This window comes from Octopus sinensis, linkage group LG8 (assembly GCF_006345805.1).
Source record: "Octopus sinensis linkage group LG8, ASM634580v1, whole genome shotgun sequence".
NCBI lineage: Eukaryota > Metazoa > Mollusca > Cephalopoda > Octopoda > Octopodidae > Octopus > Octopus sinensis.
In genome coordinates, this window is record NC_043004.1 from 74,966,498 (window position 1) to 74,984,970 (window position 18,473).

At 40.9% G+C, this 18,473-nt stretch overlaps 1 protein-coding gene across 1 annotated transcript in view; it reads right to left on the reverse strand.

The window, feature by feature from the left end:
• Positions 1-18,473, reverse strand: part of LOC115214850 (low-density lipoprotein receptor-related protein 2-like) — a 107,450-nt gene that overhangs the window by 57,857 nt on the left and 31,120 nt on the right. Inside the window, exons 18-23 of the mRNA XM_036505467.1 lie at positions 18,047-18,145; positions 14,478-14,603; positions 12,234-12,491; positions 10,635-10,757; positions 3,321-3,443; positions 1,615-1,740 (exon numbers count right to left, since the gene is read on the reverse strand). Coding sequence (XP_036361360.1) covers positions 1,615-1,740; positions 3,321-3,443; positions 10,635-10,757; positions 12,234-12,491; positions 14,478-14,603; positions 18,047-18,145 — 855 coding nt within the window. The remainder of the gene's footprint in view (positions 1-1,614; positions 1,741-3,320; positions 3,444-10,634; positions 10,758-12,233; positions 12,492-14,477; positions 14,604-18,046; positions 18,146-18,473) is intronic.

The window sequence follows — 18,473 nt, forward strand, 5'->3', positions numbered from 1 at the left end:
AAAACAAATTATAAGACCGTTTTTGATATCCATCAGTTGTTCAAATTCTGTCAAGATTGACTTTGCCTTTTATCTTTTCGGGGTTGATAAATCAAGTACAAATCATGAACTGGGGTCGATGTAATCAACTTATGTGCTCCCTTTAAATTGCTGGCTTTGTGCCACACTTTGAAACCACTATCTATCAGTGTCTATATTTATCAGAGAAAGTAATGAGCTGGCAGACTCGTTAGCATGTTGAACAAATTCTTGTAGCTCTTTATGTTCTGAGTTCAAATCTCACTGAGGGCACTCTTTCCTTTTATCTGTTCTGGGTTGGCCTGGTTTCTATGGCAGGAAGACTCCTTCTAATGCCAACCACTTTAAAGTGTGTAAAGAAAAGAAAGAGAAGCTTTGGAAATATACGGGGCTAAGATCAAATTCTTTGCAATGAGTATGAATTGATCATACAAAGCTTGTGGCTTCAGGTTCAGTCCCACTGTGTGGCTCTATGGTCAAGTGTGTTCTACTGTTGCCCCAGGCTGGCCAGTGGCTGCATAGTGAATTTGGGAGGTAGAAACTGTTGAAGCTCAATGTGTGTGTGTGTGTGTGTGTGCGTGTTTGTTCTCCATCAGCACTTGACAACTGAAGTTGGTCTGTTTACATCCCTGCAACTTAGCAGTTTGGCAAAAAGAGATCAATGGCATAAGTAACAGACTGTAAAAAAAATAAATACTGGGGCAATTTATTCCCCTAAAACCCTCCAAGGTGATGCTCCAGCATGGCTGCAGTCCAATCACTGAAACGAGTAAGAACCGAAGGTTAAAGAATACAAATATTGGTGCCAAACTTTGGTACCAGGTCAGTAATTTCAGTTGGGGGTAATTAAGTCAATTATGAGGGGGTGCTGAAAAATTCCTGGCTTTAAGGGTCTCGCGAAAGGCCTGGCTGGAGGCCCAACCTCCCAAGTTCTTTTACAAAGCTTGCAAAAACTGAGAGACCGCTGCAATAAAAGTGTGAATCTGAGAGGAGGATGTATTGAATGAAATCATAATTAACTGATTCTCGCATATTTTCTCTTACCCAAAGCCAGAAACTTTTCGACATCCCCTCACACATCGACCCCAGTGTTTAACTGGTACTTAATTCATCAACATTAAAAGGATGAAAGGCAAGGTCGACTTTGGTGGAATTTGAACTCAAGACGTAAAGGCAAGCAAAATGCCACTGAACATTTTGCCTGATGTGGTAACAACTCTGCCAGCTCACAGCTTTAAAGGTGAGAAATATTGATTTCAAATTTTGGCACAAGGCTGGCAATTTTGATGGGAGGGAGTAAGTCAGTTAAATCGACCCTAGTGCTCAACTGGTGCTTAAGTGATCAACCCTGAAAGGATGAAAGGCAAAGTTGACCTCGGCAGAATTTGAACACAGAATGTAAAGACAGGTGAAATGTTGCTAAGCATTTGGCCAGGTGCAATAACGATTTTCCCAGCTGCCGGTCGTAAACGTTAGAAATATTAACATGCAAATCGTGAATGTATCTTCATTAGTATATTCCACAGGAAAATAATAAAATAAAGTAAATACAAAAAAAAATCTGGTTGAATGGCTCAAAAGACGACTGATACTGACCCCGACAAGCTTTCCTATCAGTCATGAGGGTATAACCTGGGTTACATTCACAGTGGTAACTGGTCAGGGTATCAATGCATGTATGTTCACATCGATGGACAACCACATCTTCGCATTCGTTGATGTCTGTCGAAAGAAAGACATATAAAGAGAATAAATGGTAAAGCAGTGAGGAGACATAAGAAGGATTTCGAATTTTGGCACAAGGCCAGCAATTTCAGGGAAGTGGGTAAATCGATTACATTGACCCCAGTATGCAACTGGTACTTATTTTATCGACCTCGAAAGGGTGAAAGGCAAAGATGATGTTAGCTGAATTTGAACCCAGAACATAACGACAGATGCAATGCCGCTAAGCATTTTGTCCGGCATGCTAACACTTCTGCCAACGTGCTCTCCTTATTGAGATAGAATGATAAATGATGGAACCTGTTGAGTGGAAAATACTGAAATAATTATGGCCAAATATTCAGGTCAGAATTCTACTATGTTGTCTTCCTTCACTTCTATACAATTAAGAGTGATGGCATGTGAAAGAATGGTTAGGTTTTTTTCAGCTCATTGTCCTAAGAATGGCATAATATAATGAATGGTAATCCGGATCCATTGACTGCCTGTACCTGGTTCAACTGCCCTGGTGTGGTCCTGGTAGCTGGCCATATGAACAGCTGGGCTTTAGACCAGCTATCCTGGTCTCTCTGAGCCATGGTAGCCAATGGGGTGCTGGAATGAGGGGAGTTTCACAAATGCAGTGGAGGGGTGAATTACTTGTGGTGGTGAAGAACTGGGGAGTGTCAGGATGGCGGGGGTGAGGGAGAAAGCAGAGCTCAACTGACCACAGTAGTTGGCATCATCATCATCATCATCATCATTTGATTCTGTTTTCCATGCTGGCATGGGTTGGATGGTTTGACAGGAGCTGGCAAGACCAAGGGGCACACAAGCTTGGTTATTTTATAATTTTGCAAGCTACATGGTGACTTCATTAAATCCAGTGACATGAAAAACACATCAAGTACAAGTTGTAAAGTGGCTGGTATCAAGAAAGACATCCAGCTATAAAAACCAATACGGAAGCCTGATGCAGTTCTTGGAGCCCTTGGATCCTATCAAACCCTTCAACCCATGCCAACAAGGAATATGGATGTTAAATGATGATCATGATGACAACAAGGACGACGATGACACATCACTGATGTATTGAGGAAACGAGTTTTAAAGGACATTAATTGCATGTGTGAAGTGAAATAGCTTGCTGACAAATTGAAGTACCAAGTTGGTTGGTACTTCAATTTGTCATCAAGTACCATCTTGGTTTACAGGGAGCAGTGATGTATGTAGAGAGTGTGCTGTCGGGGGCAACCCTTAAATCTGTCCCCCACCCTCTACTCCAGCTGACCAATACAAGCTTATAAAGCAGAGCGCAGAATGCTGCCTCCATAAAAGGGTCGCCCGAGGGGAGCCATGGCCCTCACCCCTTTTCTCAGCTAAACTCCTGCTAGGTAGGGTATGTAAAAAGGAAAACAAGTGGGTAGAGACAAGAGAGGAGAGGATGAAGAAAACATATGGGGGAGAGAGAGAGAGAGAGAGAGAGAGAGAGAAAGAAAGAGAGAGAGAGAGAGAGAGAAAGAAAGAGAGAAGTAGATATGAAAATGATGACAAAAGAAGAAGTAAAGAGAGAGGGAGGGAGGGAGGTTGATACTTACAGCAGTGACGTTCATCAGTTTGATCCGAGCAGTCAGGGTTCTTGTTACAGGCCAACAGGTAATTAATGCATTCTCCATTGTCACACCGGAATTGTCCAGGTGGACAAGTTGGTGCTGGTGTTACTGTAATGGTAAAATACATTACAATTTTCACAAGAAAATCAAGAACATTATATATGTCTGTGTGTGTATGTGTGTATATATATATAAGAAAAAATTTGCCAATGTTCTGCGCCGTGAGGACCAAAGACTTGAGGTGTTTCGTGTTGCAAGACAGTGTGTGAGAGAGAATCGTGATGTGGTAGGAGAGAAGTGTGTTTGCATGGATGATGGTTCACTTGCGCTAAATGAGGATGCAAAGAGAGAGGTTTGGAGATGCCACTATGAAAGGTTGCTCAACAAAGAGAATGAATGGGATAAAGAGAGTCTGCCGAATGTCGACCCAATAGAGGGACCAGCTATCCGAGTTGACAGTTCCATGGTAGTTAAGGCAATTGGAAGCATGAAGACAGGGAAAGCCCCAGGCCCATCAGGAATTACTGCTGAGATGCTCAAAATATCTGGCAGTGTTGGCTATAGCCTAGTCACCCGTATAGTTAACCAGGTGATACACGAAGGAGTCATACCCAATGACTGGTGTAGTAGCATAATAGTCAACTGCTACAAAGGTAAAGGTGACACCCTAGATACAAGTAATTACAGAGGTATCAAGTTGTTGGATCAGGTAATGAAGGTTACGGAAAGGGTCATAGCCCAACTGATTAGAGAGAGAGTCAACCTAGACGAGATGCAGTTTGGTTTCATGCCAGAGAAAAGCACCACTGATGCCATATTTCTGGTGAGACAGCTGCAGGAGAAATACCTAGCTAAAGATAAAACTCTGTACCTGGCTTTCGTTGACTTGGAGAAAGCCTTTGACAGGGTCCCCGTTCCCTTATCTGGTGGTCAATGAAGAAACTAGGGATAGATGAATGGTTAGTGAGAGCTGTGCATGCCATGTACAAGGATGCTGTTAGTAAGGTGAGGGTTGGCAACGAGTACAGTGAAGAATTCCAGGTGGAGGTTGGGGTCCACCAAGGCTCAGTCCTCAGCCTCCTCCTATTTATCATAGTCCTCCAGGCAATAACGGAGGAATTCAAGACAGGATGCCCCTGGGAGCTCCTCTATGCTGATGACCTTGTTCTAATTGCTGAATCACTATCAGAACTGGAGGAGAAGTTTCAGACGTGGAAGCAAGGATTAGAATCGAAGGGCCTTAGAGTCAATCTAGCTAAAACCAAAGTACTAATAAGTAGGAAGGTAGACAAATCTCAAACGCCTTCAGGTAGATGGCCCTGCTCAATCTGTAGAAAAGGCGTAGGTAGGAACTCTATAAGATGCACCAAGTGTAAGCTATGGACACATAAGAGGTGCAGCAATGTCAAAGGAAGGCTAACTAGGAATATAGTTTTGTATGTGGCAGATGCTCTGGTGCGATAAACACTGAAAGTGCACAGAGACCATCTTCTGCCACATTCCAGGGAGAAAAACTAGAAATAGTTGATAGTTTCTGTTACCTAGGTGATCAAGTCAGTAGCGGGGGTGGGTGTGCCGAAAGTGTAACAGCTAGAGTAAGAATAGCCTGGGCAAAGTTCAGAGAGCTCTTACCTCTGCTGGTGACAAAAGGCCTCTCGCTGAGAGTAAAAGGCAGACTGTATGACGCATATGTGCGAACAGCCATGCTACATGGCAGTGAAACATGGACCATGACTGCTGAGGATATGTGTAAGCTCGCAAGAAATGAAGCCAGTATGCTTCAATGGATGGGTAATGTCAGTGTTCATACCCAACAGTGTGTAAGTGCCTTGAGAGAAAAGTTGGACCAAAGAAGCATCAGATGTGGTGTGCAAGAGAGGCGTCTACGCTGGTATGGACACGTAGTAAGAATGGATGAAGATAGTTGTGTGAAAAAGTGCCACACCCTAGTGGTTGAGGGAACCTGTGGAAGAAGTAGACCCAGGAAAACCTGGGACGAGGTGGTGAAGAACGACCTTCGCTCTTTAGGTCTCACCGAGGAAATGACCAGAGACCGAGACCTTTGGAAGTATGCTGTGCGTGAAAAGACCCGGCAGGACAAGTGAGGCCATAACCCATGGCCCCTACCTGGGACGTAGTCAGTCCACCTGTGCATACCTTCCTTCTTGGGACACATAACTTGTGAAGACCTGTTGAGGCAAGTGAAAATCAAAATCAAAAATCAAAAATCAAAGAATCAAATCGAAATCGATCCACATCAATGGAATTTGTAGTTTTGTGGTACCAGTGCCGGTGGCACATAAGAAAACCTTCCGAATGTGACCGTAGCCAGTACCGCATCGACTGGCCTCCGTGCTGGTGGCACGTAACAAACACCATCCAATCGTAGCCGTGCCAGCCCCGCCTGGCCTCCGTGCCGGTGGCACGTAAAAGACACCATCCAAGCGTGGCTGTTCGCCAGCCTCGTCTGGCACCTGTGTTGGTGGCACATAAAAAGCACCCACTACACTCACGGAGTGGATGGCGTTAGGAAGGGCATCCAGCTGTAGAAACACTGCCAGATCTGACTGGCCTGGTGCAGCCTTCAGGCTTCCCAGACCCCCGTTGAACCGTCCAACCCATGCTAGCATGGAAAGCGGACGTTAAACGATGATGATGATGATATATATATATATATCTCTATATAAACGGCAGTTTGTCTGTCTGCGTGTCTGTATGTCTGTTAGGTTGTACCCTCACCCTGACCACGGCTTTCAACCGATTCTGATGAAACTTGACACACACATAGCCCAATGTCATAATTCATAACTAACGCAGCGAAAATTTTGAAAAGTTCCCCCAGTTCTGAAAAAAATCGATAAATTCGACATGGGGTCGAGAATCAGAAACACAAACCACAGACTGTCTAGGGGACGCAACTCGACCTTTTTAACTCTCAACTCCATCAATATCCAGCTACTTGAAGCTATTCCTGGTAATGTCCACGTCTACAAATCTATTGATAGGACAGCAGACCCCGCCGAGCTTGCCGATTATCCTGTTGAATTCCTGAATTCACTTGAACTGCCAGGCCTGCCGCCACACATCCTGAAGTTAAAAGTCGGTGCGCCCATTATGCTCATCAGGAATTTGGTTCCACCTAAACAGTGCAACGGCACACGTCTGATTGTGAAACATTTGCCACCACATTTAATAACGGCCACAATACTTACCGGTTGTGGGAAGGGAGAGGACGTCTTCATTCCACGCATGCATCTTCAACCATCAGGCGCTGACCTACCAATCCACTTCAGGCGTTCTCAGTTTCCTGTTAAACTCTGCTTCGCAATGTCCATCAATAAATCCCAAGGCCAAACGCTATAAGTCGCTGGGTTACAGTTGGGCAAACAGTGCTTTGTCCACGGTCAACTCTACGTGGGCTGTTCACGCGTTGGGAGGTGCAATGATGTTTTCATGTTTTCGCCCAAAGGGACAGCTAGGAACATCGTATACACAGAAGTATTCGAGTGAAGAGAAGACATTGCAACCTACACATGCGCCTTCGTTCCCTAGAGGGAAAGGACTAGATTGGGATTAGTCGTTGCCTACTAGGGGCTCTTACATACCCGGGCAACGCCGGGCTATGCTGCTAGTATATATATATATATATATATATATGTTTATAAAAATTAGAAAAAACACCTTTTATCAATTCAATAATGAAAAATTAAATTATACCATCTAGAAAATTACATATATGTTTTATCTTATATTTAATCTTTCTATAATATGTAATTTTCTAGATGGTATAATTTAATTTTTCTTTATTGAATTAATAAAAGGTGTTTTTTTCTAATTCATATATATATATTATATTTTGTGAAATTTGATTCAGTATTTCTAAATTGAATTTTTCCCTGTAAGTTTGGAATAATATTCCCTCATATTATATATATATATATATATATTTGAGGTTTGATAAAAAATATACAGGGCTGTTGCTATGGTAATGGAGCATGCAGAATGATATCATACGGCACAGACTGAGCTTGAATTCTGTCTCACATGCACAGGAAGTTAAGTTGTTCTCTCTCACTTCCATTATTTATAGCAGAACTGGGAAGTGAAGTGTGTGGAGTGTGGCAGGGAAAATATGTGTGTGGGGGGAGAGAGACATGGCTTGAAGGTTATTACAGCCAAGAATCTTTCCAAATTACAAAACTCAAATTCCAGTTGAAAGGAAAATGATTTCAAGGTGTTGAGAAAATGCAAGAGAATGCAATGAGGTGGCTGCTTGCTATCTGGAAACCATGCTGCATAAGGGGACCACTTTGAAGGGGACCACTTTGAAGGGGACTACTTTAAAGGGGACCACTTTGAAGAGAACCACTTTGAAGGAGATTAGATACCGAATTGGTAGGTGTTGTAGTTTTCTTTTTATAGCACCAGTCATCATACTTTTACATCAGACCTCCCATATATATATATATATATATATATATATATATATATATAATTATTTGAGGGAATATAATTCCTAACTCACAGGGAAAAATTCAATTTAGAAATACTAAGTCAAATTTCACAAAATATAATATATATATAAAAAAACTAGGAAAAAACCACCTTTTATCAATTCAAAATGAACAATTAAATTACACCATCTAGAAAATTACATATTATAGAAATATAAATATATATATATATATATATATATATATATATATATATATATATATATATATATATATATACACTCATACACACACACATGTATGTATAGTTTTTAATGGCTGAACTTGAAGTAGATAAAGCTATAACAGAGAGCAAATATTCTTTTCTACTGCAGGCACAAAGCCTGAAATTTTTGGGGAGTGGGGGCCAGTCGATTAGATCGACCCCAGCACACAACTGGTACTTAATTTATTGATCCCAAAAGGATGAAAGGCAAAGTTGACCATGGCGGAATTTGAACTCAGAACGTAAAGACAGATGAAATACCTATTTCTTTTATTACCCACAAGGGGCTAAATGCAGAGAGGACAAACAAGGACAGACAAATGGATTAAGTTGATTACATCGACCCCAGTGCATAACTGGTACTTAATTTATCGACTCCAAAAGGATGCACAGTAAGTTAAGATGTTCTCTCTCACTTCCGTTATTTATAGCAGAACTGGGAAGTGAAGTGTGTGGAGTGTGGCAGGGAAAATATGTGTGTCAGGGGAGAGAGACATGGCTTGAAGGTTATTACAGCCAAGAATCTTTCCAAATTCCAGTTGAAAGGAAAATGATTTCAAAGTGTTGAGAAAATGCAAGAGAATGCAATGAGGTGGCTGCTTGCTATCTGGAAACCATGCTGCATAAGGGGACCACTTTAAGGAGATTAGATACCGAATTGGTAGGTGTGGTAGTTTTCTTTTTATAGCACCAGTCATCATACTTTTTCATCAGACCTCCCATATATATATATATATATATATATATATATATATACTCATACACACACACATATATGTATAGTTTTAATGGTGGAACTTGAAGTAGATAAAGCTATAACAAAGAGCAAATATTCATTTCTACTGTATGAACAAGGCCTGAACTTTTGAGGGAGTGGGGGCTAGTCGATTAGATCAACCCCAGTACACAACTGGTACTTAATTTATTGACCTCAAAAGGATGAAAGGAGAAGTTGACTTCAGCGGATTTGAACTCAGAACGTAAAGACAGATGAAATACAAGAGAGGACAAACAAGGACAGACAATCGGATTAAGTCGATTACATCGACCCCTGTGCATAACTGGTGCTTAATTTATCGACCCCAAAAGGATTAAAAGCAAAGCCAACCTCGGCGAAATTTGAATTCAGAAAATAAGGACAGATGAAATACTGCCAAGTATTTCACCCGGCATGCTAACGTTTCTGCCTGTTTGCCACCTTACAGAGAATAAATACTGAGTTCAAAATCCCTTTCGATTGGGAAAAAGTTGAAGGACAGCCATGGGACTTGATCCCACTTCTTCTGTAAATATGAAAGATGTTCTACCATTGTACCAAAGCAATCCTTCAAATTTTACCATCCATCTTAGAAGCTTTGTTCTTACCTGAGAGAACTGTTTACTGTTTAGGTCGTAAGAAACTTTGAGAGATATCAAAAATATATAAATATATAGGTGCAGGAGTGTGTGTAGTAAGAAATTTGCTTCCTAAGCACATGGTTCTGGGTTCAGTCCTACAGGAATGCTCTTTGGACTAGTGTCTTCTACTTTAGCCCTGGGCTGGCCAAAGCCTTGCGACTGGATTTGGTTGACAGAAACTGAAAGAAGCCCTTTATATGTGTGTGTGTGTATCCCTCCCACCACCTCTTGACAACTGGTGTTGGTGTACTTGCACCCCATAACTTAGCAGTTTGGCAAAAGAGAATGATAGAATTAGCACCAGGCGTAACAGATAAAAAAAAGAAATTTTCAACCAAATTTCTTCAAAGCAGTGCCCCAGCATGGCCGTAGTCTAGTGACTGGAACAAGTAAAAGATATATACAATCCCTCTCACACATATATGCATATATTATACAACCAGAGCTGACCAATGAGTTCAGTAGACGGAAACTGTGTGGAAGCCTGTTGTATATGAGTGTGTGTGTGCATATGTGTGTGTGTGTGCATATGTGTGTGTGTGTGCATGTGTGTGTGCGTGTGTGCACTTGTGTGTGCATTGTTGTTTTCCTCATCATGACTTGACAATTGGTGTTAGTTCATTTGTGTCCCTGTAATACCCCAGCATGGCCACAGTCCAATAACTGCAACGAGTAAAACTAGAAGATAATAGAATATAAAAGACAATCTCATGTTCCACCATTATTTTGTCTCTAGAATCTATTGAGGCAAAACCTATTGAGTCAAGTACGTCAACATCAAAATAAAAATCAAATGGAAATTGTAGTTAAGACACCTGTGCTGGTGACACGTAAAAAGCACCGTCCAAACATGGCAGATGCCAGTGCCGCCTGACTGGTGTCCGTGTCAGTGACACATAAAAGCACCAATCGATCATGGCCGTTTGCCAGCTTGCTCTGGCCCCTGTGCTGGTGGCACGTAAAAAACACCCACTACACTCACGGAGTGGTTGGCGTTAGGAAGGGCATCCAGCTGTAGAAGCACTGCCAAATCAGACTAGAGCCTGGTGCAGCCTCCATGGTTTACCAGACCCCGGTCGAACCGTCCAACCCATGCTAGCACGGAAAACGGACGTTAAATGATGATGATGAATCTCTGAAGAAAGAAAGCAAAAACAAAGAAAAAAATGATGGGACACTCACAGCAAACGGATTCTTTTTCATCTGAATTATCACGGCAATCGTTATCTCCATCACAAACCCATGAATTAAGGATGCATCGATGGTTGTCACAAGTGAAAAGGTCTGCTCCACATTCTGGATATTCTGAAATCACAATCAATTTCAATAATTCATTTGGATTTTCATTTAACGATGTATATGTGTGTGTTACACAGTTTTCTTGAGTGTTGGGCCTCAGATGACTGAGACCTTTGGCAATCTGCTGTGCTTGAGAAGGAAGACTCATCAAGCCATATGAAATCATAGCCGTGGCAGATACTGGCCCTTGTGCCAGTGGCATATAAAAGCACTCATTGCCCTCTCAGAGTGGTTGGGGTTAAGCAGGGCATCCAGCCATAGAAACCATGCCAAATCAGACTGGAGTCTGGTGCAGCCACTCAGTTTACCAGCAACCGTCCGACCCATGCCAGCATGGACAACAGACGTTAAATGATGATGATGATGATCATTTACACCTGTTACTTAGCTTGTTACCAACAATGGTGTGACTATTAACACTGACTGTGTGGTTAAGAAGCTCACTTTGCAACCAGGTGGTCTCTGGTTCAGTCCCATACTGTGACACTTTGGACAAATGTCTTCTGCTATTATTTTGGGCAAACCAATGCCTTATGAGTGAATTTGCTTGATGGAAACTGTGGGGAAGCCCATCATGTGTGTGTCTGTGTCTGTGTTTGCCTATCACCACAGCCTAACAACTGGTGTTGGTCTTTTTATGTCCCTGTAACTTAGTGGTTTTGCAAAAGAGATCAATAGACTAAGAACCAGAGCTAACTGCTCCCCCATCCAACCCCATCAAGAAAAAAGAAAAGAAACAGAACATAAATCCTTGGGTTGATTTGTATGACTAAAACCTTTCAAAGAAGTCTCCCCCAGCACGGCTGCCATCCAATGATTGAAACCAGAGAAAGAGATAGAAACATCCATTTTCCTTAACCCTTTAACGTTCAAATTCAGTTGCAATTAATCGTTTTTCAATTAATTATGCATTGTCTTGTAGTTCTGAGGCTTTGATGATGTGATTGTTTATTTTTAGAATGACACAGTAGGGTAAGTGCAAGAGGCCAGATCTTGACAGTTTCAACATGAAATTGAATATTTTGGGTTGGTCATGGCTGGATTAAATGCTAAACAGTAATTTCGTTTTTGTATTTGGTTTGCAAGATTCTTTATGTGAATTCCTGTGTTGAAGCATATTCTGTTGTGTCTGGGGAGAGTCATATTGTTGGTTCGTTAGTTACTGCACGCATTTTTTTTCTCTCCTTCTTTCTGCGTTTTTCTCTCTCTGTATATCTTTCTGTTGAAGAGCGTAGGTTCGAAACGTTAAAGACTTGTTTTATTTATATTTCCTGAGCGCCATACTAATACAATTGTTTGTTTGTTTTCCACTTGCCTTCGTCTTTTGTCTATTTTCATAAAGCTTCCCGTTATATATATTTTATATATTTGAATCAAATTGTACGTGGACTCAATAACTTTAATTTTTAAAGAAATGTCCCAAACTTTTGGCCACACAGTATCCATATTAATATATATATATATGTATACAGAAGTACTTACCACAATTGTCATGTTCATCAGAACGATCACCACAATCGTCTTCACGATCACAAACAAATTTTGATAGAATGCAGCCACCATTTGCACACGCAAACTCATTATCATCACAGACATCTGGTGGACAAGACTGGCGTTCATCCTCTCCATCGGCACAGTTTTTATCTCCATCACATACAAATGTTTTTTTAATGCATGGGTAAATTCCAATATTGCGGTTATGCGTGCAGTTAAATTCATCAGCACCACATGCAATATTTCCTGAAACACAAGTCAAGAGTAAATATTTTAATAAAGGAAAATAACATAAATTCTGGTTTGTTATAAAAAGCACCAACTGATCATGGCCATTGCCAGCCTCCCCTGGCACATAAAAAGCACCCACTACACCCTCGGAGTGGTTAGGATTAGGAAGGGCATCAAGCTGTAGAAACACTGCCAGATCAGACTAGAGCCTGGTGCAGCCTCCTGGCTTCCCAGACCCCTGTCGAATCGTCCAACCCATGCTAGCATGGAAAGCGGACATTAAACAATGATGATGATGATGATGATACAGGCATTTTCCTGTGGATGGTGTCGATGTCTAAGTACATTTCAGTGACCCAAGTACTTAACTGGTACTTTCTTTCATCAGTCCTAGAAAGATGAAAACTAAAGTGGACTTTAGCAATATTGAAATCAGAACAAGGCTGTTGCCGTGAGTGTCACCGGCCAATCTCCATGGCAATGCCTTAGCAATTAAGTCTGCAAAGTGCAGTTAAACACACCATTTCTTCTTTGAAATCGCATGATAGTGTAAGCAAAATGGTACCATGCAAGCAGTGCTCTTTGTCTGAGAGATGTCTTCTGAGAGATATCTGGTCACAGGGAAATATTACCTTGCTTGGAAACAGGTAAGGGTTGATGACAAGAAGGGAGTCCAGTTGTATAAACTCTGCCTCATGTGAGCATGGAAAAGCGGATGTTAAACAATGATGATGATGGTGATGGTGATGATGATGATGATGATGATGATGATGATGATGATGATGAAATATGCATGATTTCTAACTAATATAATAAATGTAGTAAATATGACAATTTCACTCCAAGGGATTCAAGATAGCAAAAAAATACTTCAGCCTCTGAAAGGGACTAAGACTTGTCAGTGCTAAAGATTAATCCCTTTTTAATTATTGCAGTTAATGATTCACACACAGATGCATGCCCATCTGCAATGAGAAGTATTTTATTATGAACCTGGAGCTTCTGAACTTTCCATCATTATTTATAAGAAACATGTTATAGTGTTTTATTTTTATTTTCATTTTTATTATTATATAAATTATTGAATAGTTTTAGAAACACAACTTCTTTTTTTCTCAGAATATTGCATTGTAGCAAATTGCTGGGTCAGGCCATGAAAGTTTCAGAAAGGGTTGTATCTCAAGTAAGGGTCAACCTAGATGAGATGCAGTTTGGTTTTGTGCCAGGGAGAAGTGCTGCTGGTGCTATTGTCTTAATAAGGCAACCACAGGAGACACACTCAGTGAACTAGGTAACCTCTGTACTTGGTATTTGTTAATATGGAGAAAGCATTTAACAAGGTACCTAGTCCCTCATCTATTGGTCACTGCAGAAGCTAAGGGTAGATGACTGGGTGGTGAGAGCCATCCAAGCCATGTAAAGGGATGCTGTCAGAAAGGTGAAAGTCAGTAACGAATATAGCAATGAATTTACTATGCAGGCAGGAGTTCACCACAGCTCAGTTCTTTGACCCTCCAGGCCATAACAGAGGTATTCAAGACTTGTTACCTATGGTTACTTCTCTATTTTAATGGCCTCGTTCTTATAGTTGAATCTATAGTAGAATGATAGAAAGATATTTGGGTAAGGAAGCAAGGCCTGTGATCCAAGATCCTTAGCGTTAATAAAGACCAAAGTATTAGTAAGTGGGAAAACAGACAAATCCCTAATCCCTTCTGGGAAATGACTCTGCTTGATATGTAGAAAAGGTGTTGGTAGAAATTCCATACAGTGTACCCAGTGCAAGCTATAAACACATAGGAGGTGCAGCGGCATAGCAGGTAGGTTAACAGAGGAAGCAGTCTTTGTGTGGGGTAGATGTAGTAGGGTCGGCTGAAAAGTTCTCAGGCTGACCAAGATACTCTCATGGAACATGACCGACTCCCGTTGGACATAACAAACTTTGTTTTTTTTTATATATATTAATGAAGATAAAGGAAAGTAAGACAATCAGTGACTTACGACAATCAATCGCTTCATCCGAACCATCAGAGCAATCATTTTCTCCATCGCACATCCAGGCTTTATAGATGCATCCTCCTGAGCCGCATGCAAACATGTGGCTGGCGCACGTTAAATTCACATGACCTGAAATAAACAACTGCACAGATTTTATATAAAATTTCATTGGGCAGAAAAAATAATGTCCATTGTTGCCTTAACGTCTTTTAAAGAGGAGGAATCACTTTATTTGAGGGAGTTTTGATGTATTCATCACATTTGATGCCCATTTAAATACAACGTTACAGCCTGTATATTATTACATTAATGTGAAGGTGCATGGCTCAGTGGTTAGAGCATCGAGCTTATGATCGTGAGGTTGTGAGCTTGAATCCCGGACTGGGCTGCGTGTTGTGTTCTTGAGCAAGACACTTTATTTCATGTTGCTCCAGTTCACTCAGCTATAGAAATGGGTTGCGATTTCACAGGTGCCAAGTTCTATCGGCCGTTGCCTTTCCCTTGGATAACACTGGTAGCGTGGAGAGAGGAGACCGGTATGCATGGGTGACTGCTGGTCTTCCATAAACAACCTTGCCCGGACTTGTGCCAGGGAGGGTAGCTTTCTAGGTGCAATCCCATGGTCTGTGTCGTGACTGAAGGGGGTCTCAGAATTATTACATTGAAGCTGACTGATTAAAGGCTAAATCTATTTAATTGAAACCAGACAAGGAGAGGCATTGGACTAGGTCTCACAATACAATCTGGATGCTATCACATTATTGTAATTTCAATTCCCATACCAGGGGATGTGTTGCGTTCTTCATCAAAAGACTTCATTTCACATTGCTCTGCAACCTCCTCATCAACATCTAAACATGTGGCACATGGTGCACTGAAACAAACAATATCGATTTGATGACAGGACTGAGCTAATGAACAACACAAACATTTGATCATTATTAACAAATTGTTTGTGCAGGCTGTTCAGTGAGAAGCTTTGATATCACCTTTCTCAGACTTGAGAGACAACAAACATCATTGCAACAGCTTCACAATGGAATTATTACTCCAAGACTATTATATCATATGATTTAGTTCTTCAATAAATTTTAGAATTAAAGTTTAACCATTATTTCATATTGTTGAAAACTTCATGAAATTTCAAAACAAAGCTGCAAAGGAGAGAAAAAAGTGTTGCCAGAAAATTATGAGAAAAGCAAACCATTCCATCTGGCTTCAGAAAGAAGAGGACTTGTAGTGGTGCAGCAAGAATGAGCAGTGAGGATGATTGAAGCATCTGGCCCAGAGCTGCAACATTTGGCACAACAAAGCTTGTGTGTTTTTTGTCTGGGCAGCTCTGTTATTAGTGGTGAAAGGGGCTGAGGCCCCTACAGAATTGCTTCACTCTTAATGAAATTCCTGCATTTGAAGATGAAGTACAGCAGCACCTACAACACTAGTGTTTACCCTAAACTACAATTTAATGAAATTTTAGGTTTAAAGTTTATCCCTATAAGACTCCAGATACATAGTGTACCTAAAAAGGGCAAGGGTATGATCTCCCCAGCTGGTCTTTCTTGGAGTAGAGGGTAGCAAACTTAAGAACCACTCTCGGTGGCACAAACTCCAGTCACACCACTACGGATGATAATTGTGGATACTAAAATGGTTTGAAACCAAATTAACATTCATTGGTTCGTTAAAAAACCATTGAGATATCTCTGAAGATTTGTGGCACCGAATAGAACGTGTGAGATTTTGAGACTGCACCAGCATGGCCAGTTTACATGTGTGTGTTTGCTGTAGCTATATTTAAGGTATGCTCTGTGTAAAGAAGTGATTACTCTGTCAGTTCTGATGACAAGTGTTCCAGTTAATCAATGGAACAGCCTGTGCATGGAACAGCATGCACAGTTAGTCAATGGAACAGCCTACTCATGAAATGAATGTGCAAGTAGCTGAGCAGTAAACAAAAGCCGTACTCATTATGGTGTTTGTTTCCAGGACTCCTTGTTAACATGTCTGGGTGGTTTGTTGTTCCATAGACTGGGAGATTACTACTTCATTTGAAAACAGATTAGGGTTGGCAACAAGAAAAGCATCCAACCATAGAATAAATTGCCCTAACATATTCTTGTCTGACTTACACAAGCATTGCATAATAATAATAATAATAAATGAATGTCACCATTATGCAACTGGTATCCTTTGTTTCTGGTCTATTGTAAAAAACATGGGGAAATATTATCATACTTGGAAATAAATGAAGGTTGATGACAGGAAGGGCATCTGACCTTAGGAAATCCACCTCAACAAATTCTGTCATTTTACCAAAGAATTTTGATATTTTGAGATATTCTATATTTTATAGATTGCAAATTATTTCACAAGCCAGACATTGTTAACAGGGCAAGAACTGGGAGAGGATATAAATGGTGGTCTTCTGGAATGAAGGGGAGAGAGTTTCTTGCTGTGAGGTTCCCCATAGTACATAAGAATTTGGATATTGATATGCAACTTTCATTGTGGTATTCCTTAAACTGTGGAGGCACTTGGCTTAGTGGTTAGGGTGCCAGAATCATGATTGTAAGATTGTGGTTTCGATTCCTGTACCAGGCGACACATTGTGTTTTTGAGCAAAACACTTCATTTCATATTGCTCCTGTCCACTCAGCTGGCAAAAACGAGTAATGTTGCGATGGACTGGCGTCCCATCCAGCTGGGGAACACATACACCATTGAAACCGGGAAACCGGGCCTATGAGCCTGGCTAGGCTTTAAAAGGGCGCATTTATTATTTTTTTATTCCTTAATCTATGGACTATATTCCCAGGATGGTAGCCAAGTAGGCCATTGCTCTTTGATGTGAATCCAATCTCACTAATGAAGAAGATAATCGTTAATGTTCGTTTCAATCGTTAATGTTTGTTTTGCTTCTTTGTATCTGATAAGAATTCCTGAAATTCTATTTTACACTAAATATTAACCATCAAAGCTCTGAAACAGTTAAACATTAACCAGTCTAACACAGGTCTGCCATTGAACTCATTGAGCTGTAGAAATTGCAAAGAGCTTTACAATCTACAGGTGAAGATGCATGGCTCAGTGGTTAGAGTGTTAGGCTAACAATGGTGAGGCAATGAGTTCTATTCCTGGACTGGGCTGTGTGTTGTACTCTTGAGCAAGAAACTTTATTTCATGCTGCTCCAGTTTACTCAGCTGTAGAAATGAGTTGTGACGTCACTGGTGCCAAACTGTATCAGCCTTTACTTTGGAGGTGCATAGCTTAGTGGTTAGGGTGTTGGACTCATGATTGTAAGATTGTGGTTTCAATTCCTCAACTGGGTTACACATGTTCTTGAGCAAAACACTTCATTTCACATTGCTCCAGTCCACTCAGCTGGCAAAAATGAGTTAATTCTGTGATGGACTGGCATCCCATCCAGGTGGGGAATATATACACCATTAAAACCAGGAAACCGGCCTTCATGAGCCTGGCATGGCTTGAGAAGGAAACATTGATTTTTTTCGACAATCTGTGTCACTTCTTAGATCGACATAGAAATATAAAAATGTGCTTCTTTACTTACAGTTAGTTGGTTCGTCTTCCCCAGTTGAACAATCTTCAGCACCATCACAATACCAATGAGAAGGAATACAGCGATTGGCTTGCAGGCATCGGAAATGGCCTGAAAGAAAAACCAGGCACAGAGTCATTACTCAATTCTCAAACGTTTCAAGTATTTTTACAGCACATTTGCAATTATATTTGAGGTAAAAATTAATTGCTAGTGTGCAATCAGCCATACCTGTAATTATATTCAGCAATTAATATTACACATTGGGAAGGGTAGTGAGTTGGCAGAATCATTAGCATGCCAGGCTGGATACTTTGCAGCGTTCTGTCCATCCTTACATTTTGAGTTCTAATTCTGCTGAGGTTGACTTTGCCTGTCATCCCTTATAGGGTTGATAAAATAAGTACCAGTTAAATACTGGGGTTAATGTAATTGACTT